At 35.9% G+C, this 20,886-nt stretch overlaps 2 protein-coding genes across 5 annotated transcripts in view; one reads left to right on the top strand and one right to left on the bottom strand.

The window, feature by feature from the left end:
- Tusp (WD40 superfamily protein Tusp) overlaps positions 1-20,886 on the top strand; it is an 86,600-nt gene that overhangs the window by 18,215 nt on the left and 47,499 nt on the right. For 2 of the 3 annotated variants that reach the window (XM_080180654.1, XM_080180655.1), the window contains exons 6-12: positions 3,766-3,867; positions 4,068-4,175; positions 15,100-15,231; positions 15,363-15,470; positions 15,889-15,990; positions 16,194-16,381; positions 18,863-18,908. In XM_080180654.1, the coding sequence (XP_080036780.1) occupies positions 3,766-3,867; positions 4,068-4,175; positions 15,100-15,231; positions 15,363-15,470; positions 15,889-15,990; positions 16,194-16,381; positions 18,863-18,908 (786 nt within the window). Of the gene's footprint in view, positions 1-3,765; positions 3,868-4,067; positions 4,176-4,744; positions 4,785-15,099; positions 15,232-15,362; positions 15,471-15,888; positions 15,991-16,193; positions 16,382-18,862; positions 18,909-20,886 lie in introns of those variants that run through there. The other variant, XM_080180656.1, reaches the window with a different exon arrangement.
- LOC145334998 (uncharacterized) lies at positions 6,543-14,701 on the bottom strand. 2 transcript variants are annotated; one of them, XR_013885106.1, is made up of 3 exons: positions 14,431-14,701; positions 6,881-14,131; positions 6,543-6,581 (listed from the first exon to the last, which is right to left on the bottom strand). XR_013885106.1 is itself a non-coding variant. In XM_080180652.1 (2 exons), the coding sequence occupies exon 2, from the start codon at positions 13,853-13,855 to the stop codon at positions 8,240-8,242; it is 5,616 nt and encodes a 1,871-aa protein (XP_080036778.1). In that variant the 5' UTR covers positions 13,856-14,131; positions 14,431-14,701; the 3' UTR covers positions 6,543-8,239. The 2 variants fall into 2 exon arrangements, 1 of the variants encoding a protein (XP_080036778.1); XM_080180652.1 differs by having other exon boundaries at positions 6,543-14,131.

Genomic DNA, 20,886 nt, shown 5'->3' with positions numbered 1-20,886 from the left:
AATTCAAAATGTTATACATGTTCAACAAAGAAACATTGTGTCGACATTATATTTCAATAGTTTACGTTGACTTGACTAATTAATGATAAATTATCTATTATTGGATGTGTTTGTGTTACTTTAATGTGTGTGTTTGTGTGTGTGTGACTTGACTTGGATATAACTGTACTGCGACAAAAATGAGAGGAATAAATCTTCCTGCTTCCAGATAAACTTAATTCTTTAACCTTTATAGTAACGAAGCTACTGTATAATATACTTTAGAAGAAGGTAAACATTGGGATTTATTTGGGTGATTGGGAAGTTTGTCTATAGCCATGGAGGTAGAGGAATGAAAACTTCGCTATAAAGATCTGTTTATAGTTACAACTTATTAAGATATTATTCTCAGTTAAAAAAAATTGGCGCTTCAAGCACCAAAACCGGCAAAAACAGGCAGTTAAACTTCTGTACCCCTACTTAACCCCCTAATAGACCTTGTGTATTTTTAGAGAAAATTACTTTTTCTAGTCATAGAAGTCAGACCGCTCCTTATCCGCTTTTTAGCAGCCAGCCGCTAAATATTTAAACAGCTGTAGAGCGGCCAATTTTAAAGCTAAGAAAACCAAATTTTATGACAAACTATTATTTTTTATAACAAAAAATTACCTTTTCTGACCATCGCCAAAAAACGACAAATAACGGAAACCGCCAAAATTGGCGGTAAAACGGCGGTTGGTGGCGCTAAATAATATTTTTATCTGTTTATAGTTACAACTTTTTAAGATATTATTCTCAGTTAAAAAAATTGGCGCCTCCAGCACTGAAACCGGCAAAAACAGGCAGTTAAACTTCTGTACCCCTACTTAACCCCCTAACAGAACTCCCTCTATCTCAGCTCCTGTTACAGATAGAGACGTAAAACTTTTTTCTGTTGGTTCATGTGTATTTTTAGAGAAAATTACTTTTTCTAGTCATAGCTAGTCAGACTGCTCCTTATCCGCTTTTTAGCAGCCAGCCGCTAAATATTAAAAAAAGCTGTAGAGCGGCCAATTTTAAAGCTAGGAAAACCAAATTTTATGACAAGCTATTATTTTTCATAACAAAAAAAATACTTTTTCTGACCATCGCCAAAAAACAACAAATAACATTTGAAAAGGAAAATAAGAAAGATAATATGTAATAGGATGGAAAAGATCATCTTGATGTTTTTAATAATTAGATTTGTATATTTTGATTTTGTTTTTAACCCTTTGTAGACAAATTGATAATATTTCTAAATGTTAATTTTTTTAACTGCTATGACTAGAAAAAGTAATTTTCTCTAAAAATACACATGAACAAGTTTTATGTCTCTATCTATAACAGGAGCCGAGATAGAGGGGGGGGGTCTGTTAGGGGGTTAAGTAGGGGTACAGAAGTTTAACTGCCTGTTTTTGCTGGGTTTGGTGCTGGAAGCGCCAATTTTTTTTTTAACTGAGAATAATATCTTAATAAGTTGTAACTATAAACAGATAAAAATATTATTTAGCGCCGCCAACCGCCGTTTTACCGCCAAAATTGGCAGTTTCCGTTATTTTTCGTTTTTTGGCGATGGTCAGAAAAGGTAATTTTTTGTTATAAAAAATAATAGTTCATCATAAAATTTGGTTTTCTTAGCTTTAAAATTGGCTGCTCTACAGCAGTTTAAATATTTAGCGGCTGGCCGCTAAAAAGCAGATAAGGAGCGGTCTGACTTCTATGACTAGAAAAAGTAATTTTCTCTAAAAATACACATGAACCACCAGAAATAAGTTTTACGTCTCTATCAAAATTGGCGGTTTCCGTTATTTTTCGTTTTTCAGCGATGGTCAGAAAAGGTATTTTTTTGTTATAAAAAATAATAGTTCATCATAAAATTTGGTTTTCTTATTTTTAAAATTGGCTGCTCTACAGCAGTTTTAATATTTAGCGGCTGGCCGAAAAAAAGCGAATAAGGAGCGGTCTGACTGCTATCACTAGAAAAAGTAATTTTCTCTAATTATATGAACCACCAGAAAAAAGTTTTACGTCTCTATCTGTAACAGGAGCCGAGATAGAGGGGGGGTCTGTTAGGGGGTTAAGTAGGGGTACAGAAGTTTAACTGCCTGTTTTTGCCGGTTTTGGTGCTGGAAGCGCCAATTTTTTTTTAACTGAGAATAATATCTTAATAAGTTGTAACTATAAACAGTGAAAAAAGGAACAAAAAAAGATATTTTTTAGGCCTTTTCAAAAGGCAGTTTTGAAATCCCGTTATTTCATAAAAAAATTTAAAATGCTTAGAGAATGGCTTGGAAGGTGAATTTAGGTGTTCTGCATATTTCAACTTAAACACATAAGGCCTAAGATATGATATCCCAAAAATCTTTTGTCAAAGTCTACTCTACACCTAGCGCTGGCGATTTCATTTTTCACAGGTATAAAATGCATGATTTTAGAAAACTGACTGGCGCTAGGTGTAGAGTAGACTTTGACAAAAGATATTTTGGATATAATATCTTTGGCCTTATGTGTTTAAATTGAAATATGCAGAAGAGCTTAAAACCTGCACATTACTGAGATATTATTAAAACCGCCGTGCTGCCGTTATCTGTTGATATTTTACATGCCTGGCGCTAAGTAACTTTTTAGGTTAGCAGAAGAATGAAATTCGAGAAAGGGTATTTTCATGAAAAGATCTACTATACATAGACAGAAACAGAAAGACATTCTGTTACTTTTAAATTAGAATAAATCAGAACGGTAAAAAAACTTTCCCTTTTATCTGGTTGTATCCCATTCCTGTTCAAGAAACAGTCTACAATAAACCTTTTGAACACTAGTGTTTTGTTTTATAAACACAAAACTAGAAGCCTCGTTCCATAAATTGTCTTTTTGTCTATGCTTATGAAACTCGCTCTTGTGCGATAGAATAAAATATATTTCAGCACTAGTATATAAAATTATACATAGTATATGTAAAGATTTTCAAGGAAAGGCATCTAATATTGAGCCTATAAATCAAGCTATATGACAGTATTAATGTTTCTCTTTTTACTAGGGCCAAACCTAGTAGTAACATAATATAGAAAGATATAATAGCACTGTTCATTTTTCCTTTGTTTATATCTTACGAAAGAAAAATAAAGTTTTTAACTTTCAACATACTAATCTTTTATGCTTTCTCGTCATTTTTGTGGTTTTAAGAACCATTAAAACACTGGTCTCTAAAATTTTAAACTTCTTAATTAATAAGATTTTTTCATTGTCCAATTTAATTTTTTTTTTTTTTTTAAAGATAAAATTCTGGACAGGTCTAATGTATAGCATCAATATTTAAAGACCATTATTATCATATGTGCATATTATTACAATAATCATAACATTAAAAAAATTCTTGGCAGCAGAGATGCCCACTGTCCATGTGGGGGAGGGAGGGGGTGTTTGGGTATTGGATTTAAAAATAAAGGTATTAAGATAAAGGTTTTACATTTAAGTTTTAACAAAACAAAAAATGGAGCGTCATTTTTATTTAATTTGATTTATCTCTCCCAAAATAGTTATAAACCTTCAAGGACCTACGAGAAACTACAGTGTAAAGGAGAAACATATCGGTTCGGTGGTTAGCGAGATTAATCGGTACAGGCAGACAGACAAGCATCTTGTTACTTTTATATACCACTATACCCCTATGATTATCTTAATAATTCAAAAAGCTTTACTATTATCGAAATTAATCCTATTTTTTAGATATAAACTGAATATTCTAACATATATTTTCGTTTTTAGTATGAGGGGCGGTGGTCAATTGAGCTGATAAATGACCGGAACACGCCTGTCAAATCTTTTGCCTGGTCTCACGATGGTAGGATGGCGTTGATATGTTATCAGGTTAGATATATTTTTCTAGTATGATTTTATAAAAAGATCAATTTAGATTTGAAATTGAAAATTGTTTTCTTGTGTAATATATCTAGCCTGTGAGGCTCCCCTAACCCTTACATAACCTAACTCTACCAAAAATTGTAAAATCATTTACATTTTGCAGTTTGTTTGTGATACTCTTTCAGTAATCACTTTTTTTCTTGTAGGATGGATTTGTTTTGGTTGGTTCAGTGGCCGGTCAGAGGTATTGGTCCAGTATTCTTCCTAATTCAGCAGTTGCCAGCTGTGGAGTATGGACACCAGATGATAGTCAGGTATAGTTGCCAGCTGTGGAGTATAGACACCAGATGATAGTCAGGTATAGTTGCCAGCTGTGGAGTAGGAACATCAGATGATAGCCTAGTATAGTTGCAAGCTCTAGAGTATGGACACCAGATTATAGTCAGGTATAGTTGCCAGCTGTGGAGTATGGACACCAGATGATAGTCAGATATAGTTGACAGCTGTGGAGTATGGATACCAGATGATAGTCAGGTATAGTTGCCAGCTGTGGAGTATGGACACCAGATGATAGTCAGGTATAGTTGCCAGCTGTGGAGTATGGACACCAGATGATAGTCAGGTATAGTTGTGGAGTATTGACACCAGATGATAGTCAGATATAGTTGCCAGTTGTGGAGTAGGAACATCAGATGATAGCCTAGAATAGTTGCCAGCTCTAGAGTATGGACACCAGATTATAGTCAGGTATAGTTGCCAGCTGTGGAGTATGGACACCAGATGATACACAGATATATTTGACAGCTGTGGAGTATGGATACCAGATGATAGTCAGGTATAGTTGCCCGCTGTGGAGTATGGACACCAGATGATAGTCAGGTATAGTTGCCAGCTGTGGAGTATAGACACCAGATGATAGTCAGGTATAGTTGCCAGCTGTGGAGTAGGAACATCAGATGATAGCCTAGTATAGTTGCCAGCTCTAGAGTATGGACACCAGATTATAGTCAGGTATAGTTGCCAGCTGTGGAGTATGGACATCATATGATAGTCAGGTATAGTTGCCAGCTGTGGAGTATGGACTGGACACTCTCCGAAGAACAACTATTTTGGGAAAATAAAGATCCAAGAATAGAAAAGTTATAGTTTTTAAGTGGAGGGTCGTCTTACCCTTCCTCCCCCCCTCCATTTAGTTTCCTTAGAGGCTTCTCTGGGCGTAACAACAAGCATTAAAAAAAGGAACAGATTTATTATTTAGTATATCCTTAGCTTTTCTTTTTGTAAAAATGTTTTATAGAAAAGATTTTGTGTGATATATTATCTTAAGAAGAGGGATATTAGAGATAGATATAATACAGTAGATAGTATAAATGGTAGTAATGGTGTAATGTTTTTTTTTAAACAAATTGTAATTTTGCTGCTATTTTTTCCCTTGGCTTTTTGGTTCATTTAAACTTTTGTAGTAAAGGAGGACCATGAAAATATTGCAGGTTGAATTTAAAATTTTTCTTGCGCTTCATGCAATACAGAATCATTATTCTCTATCAATACTGAAGTCTGTTGTGAGTTTATAATATGAAAGTGTATGTGTTTATTCACTTCCGCACTTGTAACAAATTATCATTATCACTAGTGGCTACGCTCCTAGAGGCCTATAGGGTCACTTAAGAAAGAGAAGTTTAATTAAGATTTTAGATTTAACAAGAAAAAGTAAATAAATTCTGGGGGGGGGGGGGGGGGGTAATTTTTTTGTCTAGTGGCACAGTCAGACAAATAGACAGAGAGACAAACATTATGTCACTTTATAATAAGGATAAGAACCGGCTATTGTAGAAACTAGACAAATAGGCATTTCCATATTACCCAGATTATAAACTTATATATTAACATATTTTAACTAAACTAAAACATTATGCGGATATGATGATATGCGGAAATGAATGCACATTAAGAGTGTAAATATGTGTTTAGTAAAGGCAACCGGAAAAATAAATATACTATCAATCAGGGTTTTCCACACTAACATTTAATTCAGCAAAACAGAGTTGCCATATTTCTATCTATTTTACTTTTTAAATTACCTAGTTCAGACGAAGATCATTCACTTTATACTTTAACATAGGGTCCAACCTTAGAAAATTATGTAGAACAAAATCTTATTCTTTGGCCAAATTTTTAAAAAAAATCAAGTGTAATTACACTTTTTTATTGCACGACCTTTATCCTAAAGTATGATCAGTATTTTTTTCACGCATGAAGAATTTTGTTTTGAGCAAATATAAGTAAAAGCTAATGTTCCCTTCTTTACGCAAATTGCCATATTCGCACAGGGTTTGGCATCTTTACAAAGACACAAAAGCAAATACATTAGAGATGTTTACTACGATGAGAGCTAAGCACTGGGGGGTGTGGTAGAGGTTTTGATGATTTGATAATTTTACATTAGGCGTCAGTGATTTCACATTGTAAAAGCAATATAGAATATAGATGAGCAATTTTGAAAGATTCTGTAAAATGCCACTAATACTAATCCCCCTCCCCTTTCCAAATTTTTATTGAAAGTGTGTCTCAACCATGACACTTTGGTTGAGCTTGACTTCCGAATTAGCGGGAAGTTCACGAGATCAGTTGGCGAACATACAAACCCCCAATACCAGGAACCATCAAGTTTCAACAGCAGGTTTGAATATAGATTTATTGATGAAATTATTTCAAAAGACCTGAAATTACAAGATCAATTAATAAACAGAATAAAATATTATTCGTTATCTTAAAACTTTGAGCACTAAAAAAAATCTTTTTCTTTTCTTATGGTTAAAGAATCTTTGGAAACTTTGGCTTTAAAGGAAAATTATTTGGTTTAATAAATCATTGTTAAATGCAACAATAAGGCACATAAAAATTATTAAAACATATATTAATCATAATTAAGTTTCATGCTTAGCTGGCTAAAGCCTTTTTAAAACTACATATAATCGTCTTATACACCATACTTCTTAATCAAATTAACAAATTCTACCTGAAGCTCTTATGGTTTCAAATCCCTGATATACTAGGGTAGTTCACACTCAATGAGACCAATGATAGGCCCAATTTTGTTCTCCGCAATCTTCACACTCTCATATCTCATTCAAAAGTAAAGAACGTGCGCTTCAAAATAAACAAACACTCTATGCCGCGCCACATTATGAAAGGAAAGCCCTAAAAGACGACATTTGCGCTTTGTTTTTGGTTTAATGATAAGGAATTTAATTTCGAACTTGATAAACACAAAGCTTCCTCGAAAAGAGGTTAAGACACACCCCCCGTTTGAAAGTCAAATTAACTTCCTTAACGAGATTCAAGGTTTTTTTTTCGCGCTGAGCACTAGCAACATTTCTCACTAAACTCAACTCACCATAATCACATGAGAATGGCCACATCCCGAAAACGTGACAATTTTGCTCCTAACTAAATGAAACCCCGTGAAATGCATACACAATATTGCACTCCTCACTAGGACTCATAATACCTCACATTTTAGGATAGAAGGATGGGGATTGGTTTGTACCATACAACATTCCATGCACATGACAATCACAAGATCACATACACAATCCTAAAATAGATAATCCTATTAATCATGATGTTGTAATATAACAACTATCTAAATAATAATCATTTCATAATCAATAGGTAATAAATCATTATTAATAAATCAATAAGTACCTACGAAATCAGGTTGAAATGTAAATGTAAACAAATAATGGTAAAAATAAAACGAAATAAATCTTAGACAAGAAAATTAAGATTTATAGGTACTTAAAACTAAATTTGTTAAGCATCAAAAAGAGTAGTAAGAAAAAATTTTTCAAAATCCTTGGGCAGAAAGTTTTTCAAACCTAATGAATAAGAACTGTAATATCTTAATCAACAAATAAAACTTTTTAATACTTAAAGAATAGCAAAATAATAATATCCTCGTTAGAATTTTCATTGAAATTATGAAAAAAATACCAATTTTTCTTTGTAAAAAAAAATGAGACTTTAAATATGAATTTTCAATCATTCCTTGATCTGAATAAAAATGTTTTACTTGATTGAAATTCATATATAATTTTAAAAAAAATCTGCTAAAAAATACTTGATTTTTTTCATAGAATAAATATCGAATCACGCAACCTCGACACATTTATTCCTTTTTGTTAAACTTTTCAGGTAAGTTTTAAAATGAATTGTACTTTTGAAAAGAAATTAAACTCAATAAAATTAAATTTGAGCATATGAAATAGAAGAATATTTAATCGCATTTCATTTGATTCTTATTTTAGGCATAAAAATAGGCATATGAAAAATGTGGCTTTTTACTAAAAAAATCTCAATTTCCATAAAATAAGAATCAATTATTAATCATAATTTTTAACAACTGCCTGACTGATACAGCATGTTCTTCTAGGGGAGATTTATCTGTCAGTCTGAACAAGACTCTTGCCGTCTTTCTTCCATCCTCAATTCTCGTCACTCGGCCCATCCTCAAACATCTCATCAGCGGATTGGTACTCGTAACCAGAACTATATCTCCATCAGTTAGTGGCTCCGCCATCTCATCCTTCCACTTGGACATCCGTAATATCTTCGGTAGGATCTCCTGGCGGTAGGCAGTCCAAAACTGGGCAGATAAATCTTCCAACAACTTCAACCTGGAGGAAATTTGGTCCTCCGGTTTCATCGCCACATTGCACAACGGCTGGCGGTCAACATTTCCCAGCAGCTGGCCAGGGGTAATCAGCCGCCAATTCTCCACGTCGTTCGCAGCTTCAATCGTCAGTGGTCTGCTATTCATAATTTTGCTGACCTCCGCCAACAGCACCAGGAGCTCGTTGAAATTAACAGAACTATTCACCAACTTCTTGGACAGCAATCTCTTGGTTAATCCCACCATTTTCTCAGCCTGCCCAATATAATGGTGGGCTCGGGCCGGGATCTGAGACCAAGAAAACTCTACCTGGCTGCCCAACTTCTGCTCTAAAACCTTGCGAGCTCCGGATAATTGTGTGCCCATGTCGCTTACTATGATCTTCGGCAGACAATGAACAGCTTCCAACTTGCGCAGGGACAACAGGATACTGCTGGTATCATACTTTTCCAAGGCATCTAACCACAACGCCCCTGAGAATCTGCAGACTACCACGAACACCCACACTTTCTTCGTTGCTGTCTGACTCCTCGTTTTGGCGGCAGCTCTCCTCGTAACCAGCGGACCCATCAGGTCGACTTGCACAGCTTCAAAAGGCCTGCTCGGGACCAACTTGTCAGGTAACACCTCCTTCATGGTAGCACGACATTCCTTAGCCCTCTCGACACTGCAGGGCCAACATTTCTTCACTTCCATGATGGCCAACCTCCTTGCCTTCACAATCCAGCACCAACGGCGGCTCTCAGCTAAAGTTCCACGGACACCAGAGTGAAGCTCAACATGCGCTTCTCTCATAAAAACAGCAGCTAACCAATTACCAGGCTCCAAAATTATTAAACCTGGCATGTCTTCAAATATCATTTTACGGCCGCCAGTAATGGCGTCAATGACTGGCTGTCCACGACCAACCATCTTAAGAATCCTCATCTCCCTGGTCACATACTTTCCACCGGGACCAACGACAGGCCAGGTCAATGATACTTCATGCACTAATGGATTTAATGACGCATAATTGCCTTTAGCATCATTTATCCACTCATCCTCTTGGCTTCGTGACACAATGAAAAGTTCCGCCGCCGCCATAAAATTGTACAAAGACGGCTTGTACACAGAATCTGCGGCTGCTACATGACTACCAGCGGCTGTAGCCTTACCTTCTTGTCTGCTCTTTAGCTTCTTCAACCAGGTGTTCGCAACTTGCAGGACAGCTGCCATAATACGTTTGGCCTGTCCAAATGATCCCCTGTGCTTAAACCTAAAGACATCTTCAGCGGCTTCTCCGGCAACTTTCATTGAACATAACTTAACCATTTTGGTATTCAACTCCTCTGGGGGTAAAACCTGCTTGACTTCATCGGCAGTTTTCACCGGCCACGCACTTTCATCCTGGCGCAACCATTCTGGGCCCAATCTGTACCTGGAACCTGGTCCCAAATCTGATACTTTGCAGGTGCTTCTGGTGCCCAAATCTGCAACGTTTTGCGTCCCCGGGACCCACCTCCAGTCATCCTTGTTGGTCGCAGATTGAATTTCTCCAATACGATGAGAATTAAATGTGTTCAACATAGCACTGTTGGAAACTATTTGTGATAAAACACACGATGAATCAGTAAAATACATCACTCTGATAATATCAAAGGGCAGGGCATCTCTGACGGACTTTGCCAACCTTGTGGACATCTGGCACCCCATCAACTCAAGGCGTGGAATTGATTCACACTTGACCGGCGCAACTCTTGACTTGGTGGCTAGCAGAAACGTTTCAAATCCTTGTCTAGTTGGCCACCTCAAATATGCATTACTTGCATAAGCCTCTGATGACCCATCCGAAAACATCATCAAGGATGGAAGACCAGTTGGTTCATCCGGAACCACACAACGGTCAAACTCCAATTTAGCGACCTCAGCTCTGTCCTCCAGCGACTGAACAAGTTCATCCCGTAGACTTTTTGGAATGAAATCTTGCCAGCCCAAATTCAGCAAACAGGTTTTCCGCAGGACAAGTTTAATTCTCAACAGAATAGGGCTGCAAAGCCCGATCGGGTCGAAGGTTTGGGCGGCGAACCTGTGGACCATCTTCTTTGTCAGATTCTCGTCCAAGGCGTCCTGGAGGTTGTACAAATCAGCATCCTCTTTCACCTTCCTTCCCTTGACTTTACCATCTTGGTTGACTCTTGTGGCGATGGACAACACATCGGTGGCTGGCTTCCATATCAGGCCGAGAACCTTGGTATGCTGGCAATCATCTCCAGAATAAATGACTTGTTTGAAGGAAAAACTACCTTTACCGATAATCCTGTCGGCCTCTTTCATCATCTCCTTGGCTTCTGGCTTCGATCCTGCTCCCGAAATAACGTCATCTATGAAGCTGTGCTTCTCAAGCTTGACTGCAACTGGAATCTGAGGTAACTTGAACTCCTCATCAGGGTAGGTAGGTATTTGTGGCTCCTTCCATAATTCAGGTTTGGCAACAATTTCACTACCGTTTACTTGTCCCTCTCCATACATCTCCTTGACCTCTGCTTCACTCTTTCCGCCGAACAGGCGGGACGTCAACTTCAGGGCTGTAACTGCCAAATTTCCCGCAGCTAACTCGCCGAAATTTACAACTTTGGTCAGGTAAATTTCAAGTGGACCATCTGGCGTCGGGGAAAATAAAACTCTCTTCATCTGGCTGTCGAACTCTGTGGCCAGGATGGAGTTATAAAACTTGGAGATATCCGCGGTTATACCAACCTTGTAACCGCGGAAAAGCATCAAATGATAAAATATCTTCTGCATTGGCGGCGGGCCTCCCAGCATTATGTTATTAAAACTGGTACCCTTGAACGTCAGAGAACTATTTGCACACAATCGCATGGGTGTGGAACTTGAATCCTCCTTGAAAGCAACCACTATTGATGAACAAGACTTAGGTCCTTCATACTGCAACTCTTCAGGCGTGGCTTTTTGGAAAACGCCTCTTCTTATGGCGTCGTTGAATACCTCCACATACATTCCATAGGTACCTTCCTTGACCATCCTGGCACGATCCTTTTCAGCAATTTTGCGGGCTAAACTTTCATTGTAGGGTAAAGTGTGAGGATCTTCAATATAAGCATATTGACCTGTCCACTTGTTGGACTGCAAGTCTAGGGTTAAACCTGCCTCAATTATCCTCTGCCTCTCACGCTGGTCCCAGGTAGTGCCGTCGGCCATAGCCTTGCACTCTTGACAAGCAGTACATCCTGGACAAAGTGCCTGCGGCTGTATGCCAAACGATTCAGACGTCAGAAAGTCTGGCAAAGTGCCTCCACTGACACTGACAGCCTTATAAGCCGACTTTTGATCTCCAGCTCCACCATCAGCACTCGTACAGATAAACCCACTACCAAAAATGGTTCGCCACAACATAGACTGGCCCACTTTCTGGTAGGTTGAAGGAAACACGTCAGGATGTGTATTTCCAATGATGATATCTAAGCCTCCACTAATATATGTAAACCTTTCTGGCGGCATTTTAAATATCTCGGCGGCAGTTTCGGGGTGGACCGAGCGCATCTCGTTGGCCCCGCCGAGGGTAGGCATGACAGCTGCCTCAAACTCCCTCAGATTGCCGTCCCTATCCTTCAAATAAAACACAACATTGCGGCAGGAAGACTCACTGCCATCAGCTACAGAAATAGTTGTAAATCTGCCAGTAGATTTCAGCTTCAACTTGTTGGATAACTTCTCAGACACAAGTGGCAAATTTGCCCCGGAGTCAAACATTACCGTGGCGTGGCAGGTGCCGCCGCCAGGTGCTACAACAGGAACTAACTGCAGTAAGAAGGTACAGGGGCTGGGTGCAGAACTTGACTTGTAGACTGTATTCACACCAGCACTAGCCTCATGGAGTAACCTGGAATGGTATCTGTCGCAATTATTAGTACCACAAACACCAAGCTTCTCAGATTTATTACACTTGTCAGCAGTATGGCCGTCGCACAAACAGAGTTCACATAACTTTTTCTGCTGGACAATTTTCTTTCGGTCAACCACATCCATCTTCTTAAACGTGAGGCAACGGAAAATCGGGTGTTTCTCCTTGCAGTTCTCCACAGGACATGCACTGTTCCACTTGGAAGCTTTGTCCTTCCCAGCCTTTCCATTCTTATTGTCGCTGCGGCCAGATACTTGCGCGGCGGCAGCTCTGTCACGATTTCTCTTGCCGGCGCCACTGTCATAGGACATATCACCGGCCAACATGGCACCCCTGGTCCTCTCCAGCAGTTCAACAATCTTCGGGATGTTAGGTTGGTTCATGCTACCTAGCTCCATCATAATTTTGTCTCTCAAATTTTCAGGGCACTTGTCTTTAAAAATATGAATGAGAGTTAGGTGGTTGTAATCCTTAGCTGCAGAACCAACGATGGCTTCTACCTCCTGCATCATGCTCTTGAAGGTAGCAATTGCGCTAACCACGTCCACAGGTTTATCCACAGGTTTCATCTTGTTCAACTTAGTTAAAATCCTCATGAACCGGCGAGTGTTTGATAAAAACATCTGGTCAAGAAACGCCCATTGTTCATTGTGATCTCTAATCGCTGACACTTGCTTGCGTAGTTCCGGGTTGGTTATCACCTTCTCCATACACAACATCAGACTTAACCTCTGGTCAGCAAATCCATAACCAGAGCATAGATCCTTAAAGACCTGTTTAAAGTTTGGGTAATCCGTGTCAGTACCGTCGAACGACGGCAACAAACTGTTGTCCCAGCGCCCGTACTGCGGGTTGGAACTCCGAATATCCACAGCAGACATACTTCTGGAGAGCATGGCAGGTGTCCCACTCTCATCCAGGTTAGATGAACGACGTTCCATCTCTCTAAGCCTTCGGTACATATCACGTACTTCTTGGCGCAACTCCACGGAAATTTTAAGAACTCCCATGTCCATCTTCACCTTCTCAATGACGTCAAGGTTCCTGGCGACAGTGCTTGACCTCGCGTCATCTGAATCATTGTCAAGCCAGTACAGAATTTTTGTACACTGCTCCAACGACGCATAAACTTTATCTGCAACAGTTTTCTGCTCACTAGCTTCATCCAAATCACGCTTAAACTCGCGCAGCTCACTAGTCTCCACTGCAGGTTTTAGACTTTTTATTAGGTCAGATTGGTCCTTGACCTCACTAAAAATGTCACGAATTGATTTTACATTCACATTTTCACATGAACTAAAACTTTGGCAGGCTTTTAGATTGTCATAAAACAATTTTAACTGTTCATCAAAAACTTCTAGCCTTTCACTGCCAATAGCGATAGCTCGCTCAATTTTCTGCTTTTTGGTTAGTGGCATATTGATTCACTAGGTACTTATTTCACAGAAAAATTGTCACAGTTTATTGCATCAATAATTCACTAGATGCTATTGATCTCTTGATGAATGCTAACGCCTATTCATCAGATATTTTGAAATTGTCTCAACCATGACACTTTGGTTGAGCTTGACTTCCGAATTAGCGGGAAGTTCACGAGATCAGTTGGCGAACATACAAACCCCCAATACCAGGAACCATCAAGTTTCAACAGCAGGTTTGAATATAGATTTATTGATGAAATTATTTCAAAAGACCTGAAATTACAAGATCAATTAATAAACAGAATAAAATATTATTCGTTATCTTAAAACTTTGAGCACTAAAAAAAATCTTTTTCTTTTCTTATGGTTAAAGAATCTTTGGAAACTTTGGCTTTAAAGGAAAATTATTTGGTTTAATAAATCATTGTTAAATGCAACAATAAGGCACATAAAAATTATTAAAACATATATTAATCATAATTAAGTTTCATGCTTAGCTGGCTAAAGCCTTTTTAAAACTACATATAATCGTCTTATACACCATACTTCTTAATCAAATTAACAAATTCTACCTGAAGCTCTTATGGTTTCAAATCCCTGATATACTAGGGTAGTTCACACTCAATGAGACCAATGATAGGCCCAATTTTGTTCTCCGCAATCTTCACACTCTCATATCTCATTCAAAAGTAAAGAACGTGCGCTTCAAAATAAACAAACACTCTATGCCGCGCCACATTATGAAAGGAAAGCCCTAAAAGACGACATTTGCGCTTTGTTTTTGGTTTAATGATAAGGAATTTAATTTCGAACTTGATAAACACAAAGCTTCCTCGAAAAGAGGTTAAGACAAAGTGAAGGTTTTCCACAATTCTGTCTGTCTTTATGTCACTTCCATATGTTACTAAGACAAGACAGTTTCTTGTATCCCACACCAGGAAAAGGTACCCCTTTCTACCACATAGGGGGTGAATCCCCCCCCCCCCTTTTTCTCGTGGGGCAAAACAATTATTGACAAGTAACAAAAGGCTGTTTGATGTTAATAAAAAAAACAGTCGAGGTAACTTTTAGTCAAATAACAAATTAAGGGATTTTACTTGTATATGATTTTAAAATATCTAAGTAACACAATATTACACATAAATAATAAATAATTCATTTGCCTTTTAACTTTAAAAGCATAGAAAATAATTTATTATAAACATTTGAGGGAATAATGAAAAACAACAACATAATTTTAGGTGTATATTGGAACAAAGCAAGGCGACATCCTGGTAATTGATGTGCAGGGAAATCCAGTGACCAGAGTTCAGCTGGCAAAGGATGTTCCTATAGCCAACCTTACCTGGAACTGTGAAAAATTCAATATGGAGGTAAAATTGATTTTTTTTTCAAGAAAGCCAGGCATAAAAAAAACTTTAGACGTGATTAAATCTTTTCTGTTAGAATATCCTTCCCACTTTTTAAACATGAATAAAAAAATATGGATACACATAATTTATAGGAATCAACATCAACAGCGGATACCACAACGGGTGCTAGTACTTCAGCACCGGCGGAGTCAACTGTTCATGGCGGTACTCAACAGTCAAGCAGACAAAATCAGGTTCAGGTAACAAAACACTCTTTATATTTATTTTTTAATCTTTACAATTAGTTATTTGATAAAAGATCTTCAAGGAAAGAGGATGGAGATAAATGAAAATATATTCCCAAAAATAAACCAAAATACCACTTCTGACGATTAAAATTATTGATTGAAAAGTTTTGACACTACTAGTTGAAATCAATCAAACTAAATTTAATAAAAGTACTTAATAAGATAACTTTAGGTAACATTGTAATTTACATTCCATTGTCTTCTACCTAAATGTGAATTGATTGATTTTATAGGTTGTAAACCCTTCTTTTAAATTAAATTTTGAAATAGTTGGAGCTATGCGTGATTCCCCCTTCAGATATAGTTTTTGAAATTAATTTTAGCAAACAGTAGATATAATCGTACATGTTCTGAACTTTTTAATATTTAGAGTTTGAGCAATGTGCTGGCAGTATGTTATGAGAATGGTGATATTCACCTCCTTCGTGGACACGATGATGTCAGCCCTATTCATATTCAAACTGGTCTAAAGGTAAGCTTTTCTGCTGTAAGCATTATGCTGTGACACGCCGCATACCAAGTATCCAATCACCCAAATATCCACCCCCCCCCCCCCCCCCCCCATATCAAAGTATATAGTGAGGCTCATAACTCATCTCCCCCGAAAATAGTATTATCAATGAAATGAAACATATCAAATTATATTCTATCAATTATTGTTGATTTATTACTAAGGTGCTACATGCAGAATGGAATAACTCAGGAGAACTTCTGGCTGTGGGCGGCCATGTAGAACAGGCTGGCACCAGCAGTGAAGGTCTGCCTGCAGCTGTACCTGTAGAACAAGAACAACACGGTGCAGAGGGATTCAACAGTAATACACAACAACAACCTCATTTTAATAATCAAGTCAAATTTTACAGGTAAAGCAACATAGTTTTTTCGGAAAAAAAACAAGATTAGTTTATTTTTATATCGTATAAAAGGTTTTGAAAATCAAGGTAATTGGACAATTTCATACAAAAAAATTATGTCAAACTTCTAAAGTTTCGACAAAACATTTCTAACATGCCTAAATTGAAGATTAGTGTTATCCGTTACTATTTATAAAAAAAATAATGAAGATCAGACAACTCTCTCACTTTTTTCAATGAGATATTGAATTCAGGAAATAAATTGAAAGGTGTATCTCTAAGTTGAATTATCATATTAGTGTTTAACAGTTGGGAGGTTGAAGCAAAGTACAAAGTAGAAGATATGAAACAACCCTTTAACATTTTAAAGATGAACAATACCAAATTAAAACCAAATTAAGAGAAATACCTGCAAAAAATAATTTTCAGTTAAATCAAGACAAAATCCAAATTAGGATAATGGATTAGAAAATTAGGCATTTTAATTTTTATATCATATGTATTTTTATTGAGAGATGAAAAGAAGTAAACTTAGAAAAATACATTTAACGCACTAGTTCTTTTCTGATCACTGAAGTTAAGTAATATTGGGCCAAGTGTTTTGTGAATTTTGAGACCTGGTGACCCTTAGAATTTCAATTAATAGTTAAATTACTAGCTATTTAATCTTACATCAAATTAGAGGGGTTTTACATTTAAATCTTGTACTTCAAGTACATATAATAAACATAAAATAATATTATAAATATCAGCTGGTATCTCATTAGCTTAACACGTGGTTTTACTGAAATAAAATATAAAACAATTCTAAATTGCATAGAATTAACTTGATTCAACTACTATTTGACTAAAAATTACACTACAATATGATCAATCTTATCCTTTCTGAGCTGAAGACTTTGAATTAGATAAGAATGATAATATGTCTAAAAAGTATTGAAGGTCAAAAAGCAGAAATAAAATAGTAAAAGAAAATAAAAAATAGTTATAATATCTTACCAAACATTGAGCTATCCAGGCTGAAAGGTAGAATATCATAGAAATTATCAAAACACCAGTTAATCTTCTGTGGTGTATAAAGTCTAAATATCTAATATTAATAGCATAGATTAGGTATATCAACTAGTACATTTGATATACCCAACCACAAAACATAAAAGGGGTTGGTTCTTAAAGCTACTAAAACATAAGATCTAAGCTTTAACAAAATCACTTAAATACTTTATGGTTTAAAGCAGTAAGATACAATAAAATTAAGTTTTTCACTCTAATACTCTATGTACAAAAGTATAAGTAATAAATGTACAACAAAATAAAGCTGGCTTCCATGCCCTTATTATGAAAGGACTTACCTAACCAAGCTTTTGAACTTGGTAGCTGAGGGCTTGTGCCTAGTGTTACTTTATAGGACTTTGCTGTTCAGACTACAATTCTAATCCGAATGTTCTATGCTTTTATAATTAATATTTCAGTAAAGAACTGGTTCCATTTGTAAACAAATGTGTACAGCACATATTTTTTATCTATTTATTATTAAATTTATATAAATAGCAACGTAATTTCTATACTAATTTTACATATTTTAAAATAGAAATAAAAATTTTAAGTAAATGTTTCAATTTTGCCCTTTGCAGACGAAATGAAACATTTCTAAAAAGAAAGAAAGTTTTATGTTCAATTTTACTCAGAACATCCTAAAATCTACAAAACACCAAGTAGTAAAAATAGTACTCAAGTAATATACGTTATAACTATAACTTACTTTGTAACTGTATAACTATAACTATAAAGTTTGTTTGAACCTACTAACTGTATTATATTATTGTATTAGGATATTGTATCTAAGGGCATGAATATTTTATCATCTTTCTATCTATAAAAGTATCTATCTACACATGTCAGTTAGGAATTTAAATTTACTTGTGGGTGAAAATACTAATTTCACATGGCACAAAGATTCCTGTAACATTGAAACATAATCTTGAAGGCATTTCAACAAGTTTCTATAAAAACCATTAAAAAACAAGTTGATTTATCGCATAATAAACTACAAGTATTTCAAGTGCTCAACTGTTACTAGGTCTTGAATTTTTCATCAGATCATGAAACAAAATTCACGGTTCTCAAAAATAGGTTAAAATTCAATAGAATCGGTAAATGTCCTGTATTTTGAAAGTTGAACAATGATCGTGGAAAACATACTAAAAGTATTTTTGAAGCAATGTCAATTTATGGCAGTTTTATCAATAAATCACAGAATTAGACATAAATGAGAAACATTAAGGGCTAAATAAAGTTTTCCCTTATATCTATGTGAAGCTAAGGAAATCTTAAAAATTCAAAGGATTTGGCTTATTGTGATTTTAAAAAATACAAGATATTTTTGAAAAAGTAACGTTCTCACGTCAAATTGGGACAAATTCTGGTTATATGTATATGTGTGACGCTGTCATAAAAAACAGCAAAAAATTACCTTTGAATTTATTTTAGGCAAAATGGTGATCTTATCTACTGTGTTCAAGTCCCAAGTTCTAAGGTAAGAATAATAACTTTAAAATCAAGGGAAAGAAATTTTCTAAAACAAACTAAATAAACGAAAACTGAAATATCTTACAAACACTGTAATTTTGTCACCTTGACTTTTAAAAAGCGTTTGTTTTAAAAATTCTTGTAAAGAATTACTCATTTGTCATGTTGGGATTCAGGAAAGACTTTCCATTACTTTTTTAAGGCACACAAAAGGCCTGATTTATAAGCCCACTCTATGCGGCCTACTCTCATACTTTGATATATTTAAAGGAGCTTTTCTTCATCCTTGAGAAACCAAAAGTTTTAATTAACAGGAAATTAGATTTTGTCACCAAAACTTTTAGCTTTCGGATGTCCTTTGAAGCAGTCAATTAAATGTGAAAATGTTAAAAAATGAGACAAATTCAAAACTTTTCGCCGAGGTATCCCGAGCTGGATCTTTAAGTGTGTAGCCGTTGCCGTTGCCGCTGCCAGGGGTACAGCCACTAACCTAATAGCGATCTTTATATCAAATCGGCTACGCGTGGCCACGGCTTTAAATCACAACCACTTTTTGAATTTTCAATAAAAATATGAAAAAATAATAAAATAATACGTAAAAACTTTTAACATTTAAAAATCCATGTTTTATTGGCAACTCAGGCAGTGGCGACGGCTACGGCTACGACTACGGCCACGACTACGGCCATGACTACGGCTACGGCAACGGCAACGGCTACACATTTAAAGATCCAGCTCTGAATGGCGTCATATTAGAATAATAGTTTTTTTGTTTTTTTTTTCGGTGTGTTCGGTGTAGAGTATAGGTTAACACTTTATTAAAACAAAAATTAATCAAATATTTAGTTTCACTCAAACTTTTATCATAGGTACTAGTAGACATAATCGTCCAAGTTTTTAGATAACTAAAATTATGTTTTGTAGAAATATATATTTCATCTAACCCTCCTCACAACTTTATTCAAGATTTTATTTAATCTAAATACTAACCAAGCACGTGCGCATCACACGGGGATGTGCATAGAACATTTCTTAATTCAAAATTAAGTTGTTAGTCAATCAAGCTCTTTTCAACCAAGAAAGTTAATAGGGGTTGAATACAAATTTTAGTTGGCTGTTGGGGTTCAGGGGAAACTCTCCTAATTTCTTCAGGGTGAGTTGTAAACCTGCTTCACGCATTTAAAATAGTGGCGTCACGAAACATCATTGCTCTCTTTACTTAATCTAAAATTAATAATTTATAAAAATACATCCTTCTAGAACTCTTTAGTTCCTATTTTATTTACAAGATAGACATTCCACAAACTCTTTAGACGAACATATGTATTAACTTGTAATAAAACCATAATATTAAAAATTTAATTTTTTAATTAATTGTCCAAAGAAAATCTGAATAAAACCAATTTTTGCAGAAAAAACTGTAACCATAAATATTCGTAGATATGATTACAGCATTAATAAAATTTGGTGTACAATCATTTTCACATCAAAAAATATTTGTTTTTACAAATTTAGTAGAAAACACTTAATCCATACAGAGCTTAGCCTTAGTAATCTGCCAAATAAGAGTAAACTCTAATACAGCAAAAGTAGAGAATTACTGTAAATATGTTTTCTAACGTGCTTGTTTGTTTGTGTCATTGAGTTAAAAAAGGTATTTCTTCTTGGGAGTATGGAGGTAGTAACCCCAAAAGTGGTTAGAGAGATCCTTTGGTACAACACACAGGTACACAGAGAGATATCCTCTTATTTTGATATATAGAATATCTAACTTGCTTTGGAAATAAAAGATAACGAGTTATAAAACTAATGCGCTAAAGATACTCCTGTGGAAATGATTGCATATCTAAAATCTTCCAAGAATAATAATCTCTGCAGTCAGCCAGGGAAATAAGGGATTATTATTTAGACAAAATGAAGTTTATTTCTGCAAATCTATTGTAAAATATTATATGTTTATTTTATAAATAAGGTAAATGCAGGGA

The sequence above is a fragment of the Acartia tonsa genome, chromosome 13, assembly GCF_053477335.1.
Source record: "Acartia tonsa isolate MP-2025a chromosome 13, ASM5347733v1, whole genome shotgun sequence".
Classification (NCBI taxonomy): domain Eukaryota; kingdom Metazoa; phylum Arthropoda; class Copepoda; order Calanoida; family Acartiidae; genus Acartia; species Acartia tonsa.
The sequence above is the reverse complement of the archived record's forward strand: the minus strand, read 5'-3'. Positions and strand labels throughout refer to the sequence as shown.

Coding starts and splice junctions, on each gene's coding strand:
- LOC145334998 (XM_080180652.1), bottom strand. CDS start 13,855: ATGCCACTAACCAAAAAGCAGAAAATTGAGCGAGCTATCGCTATTGGC.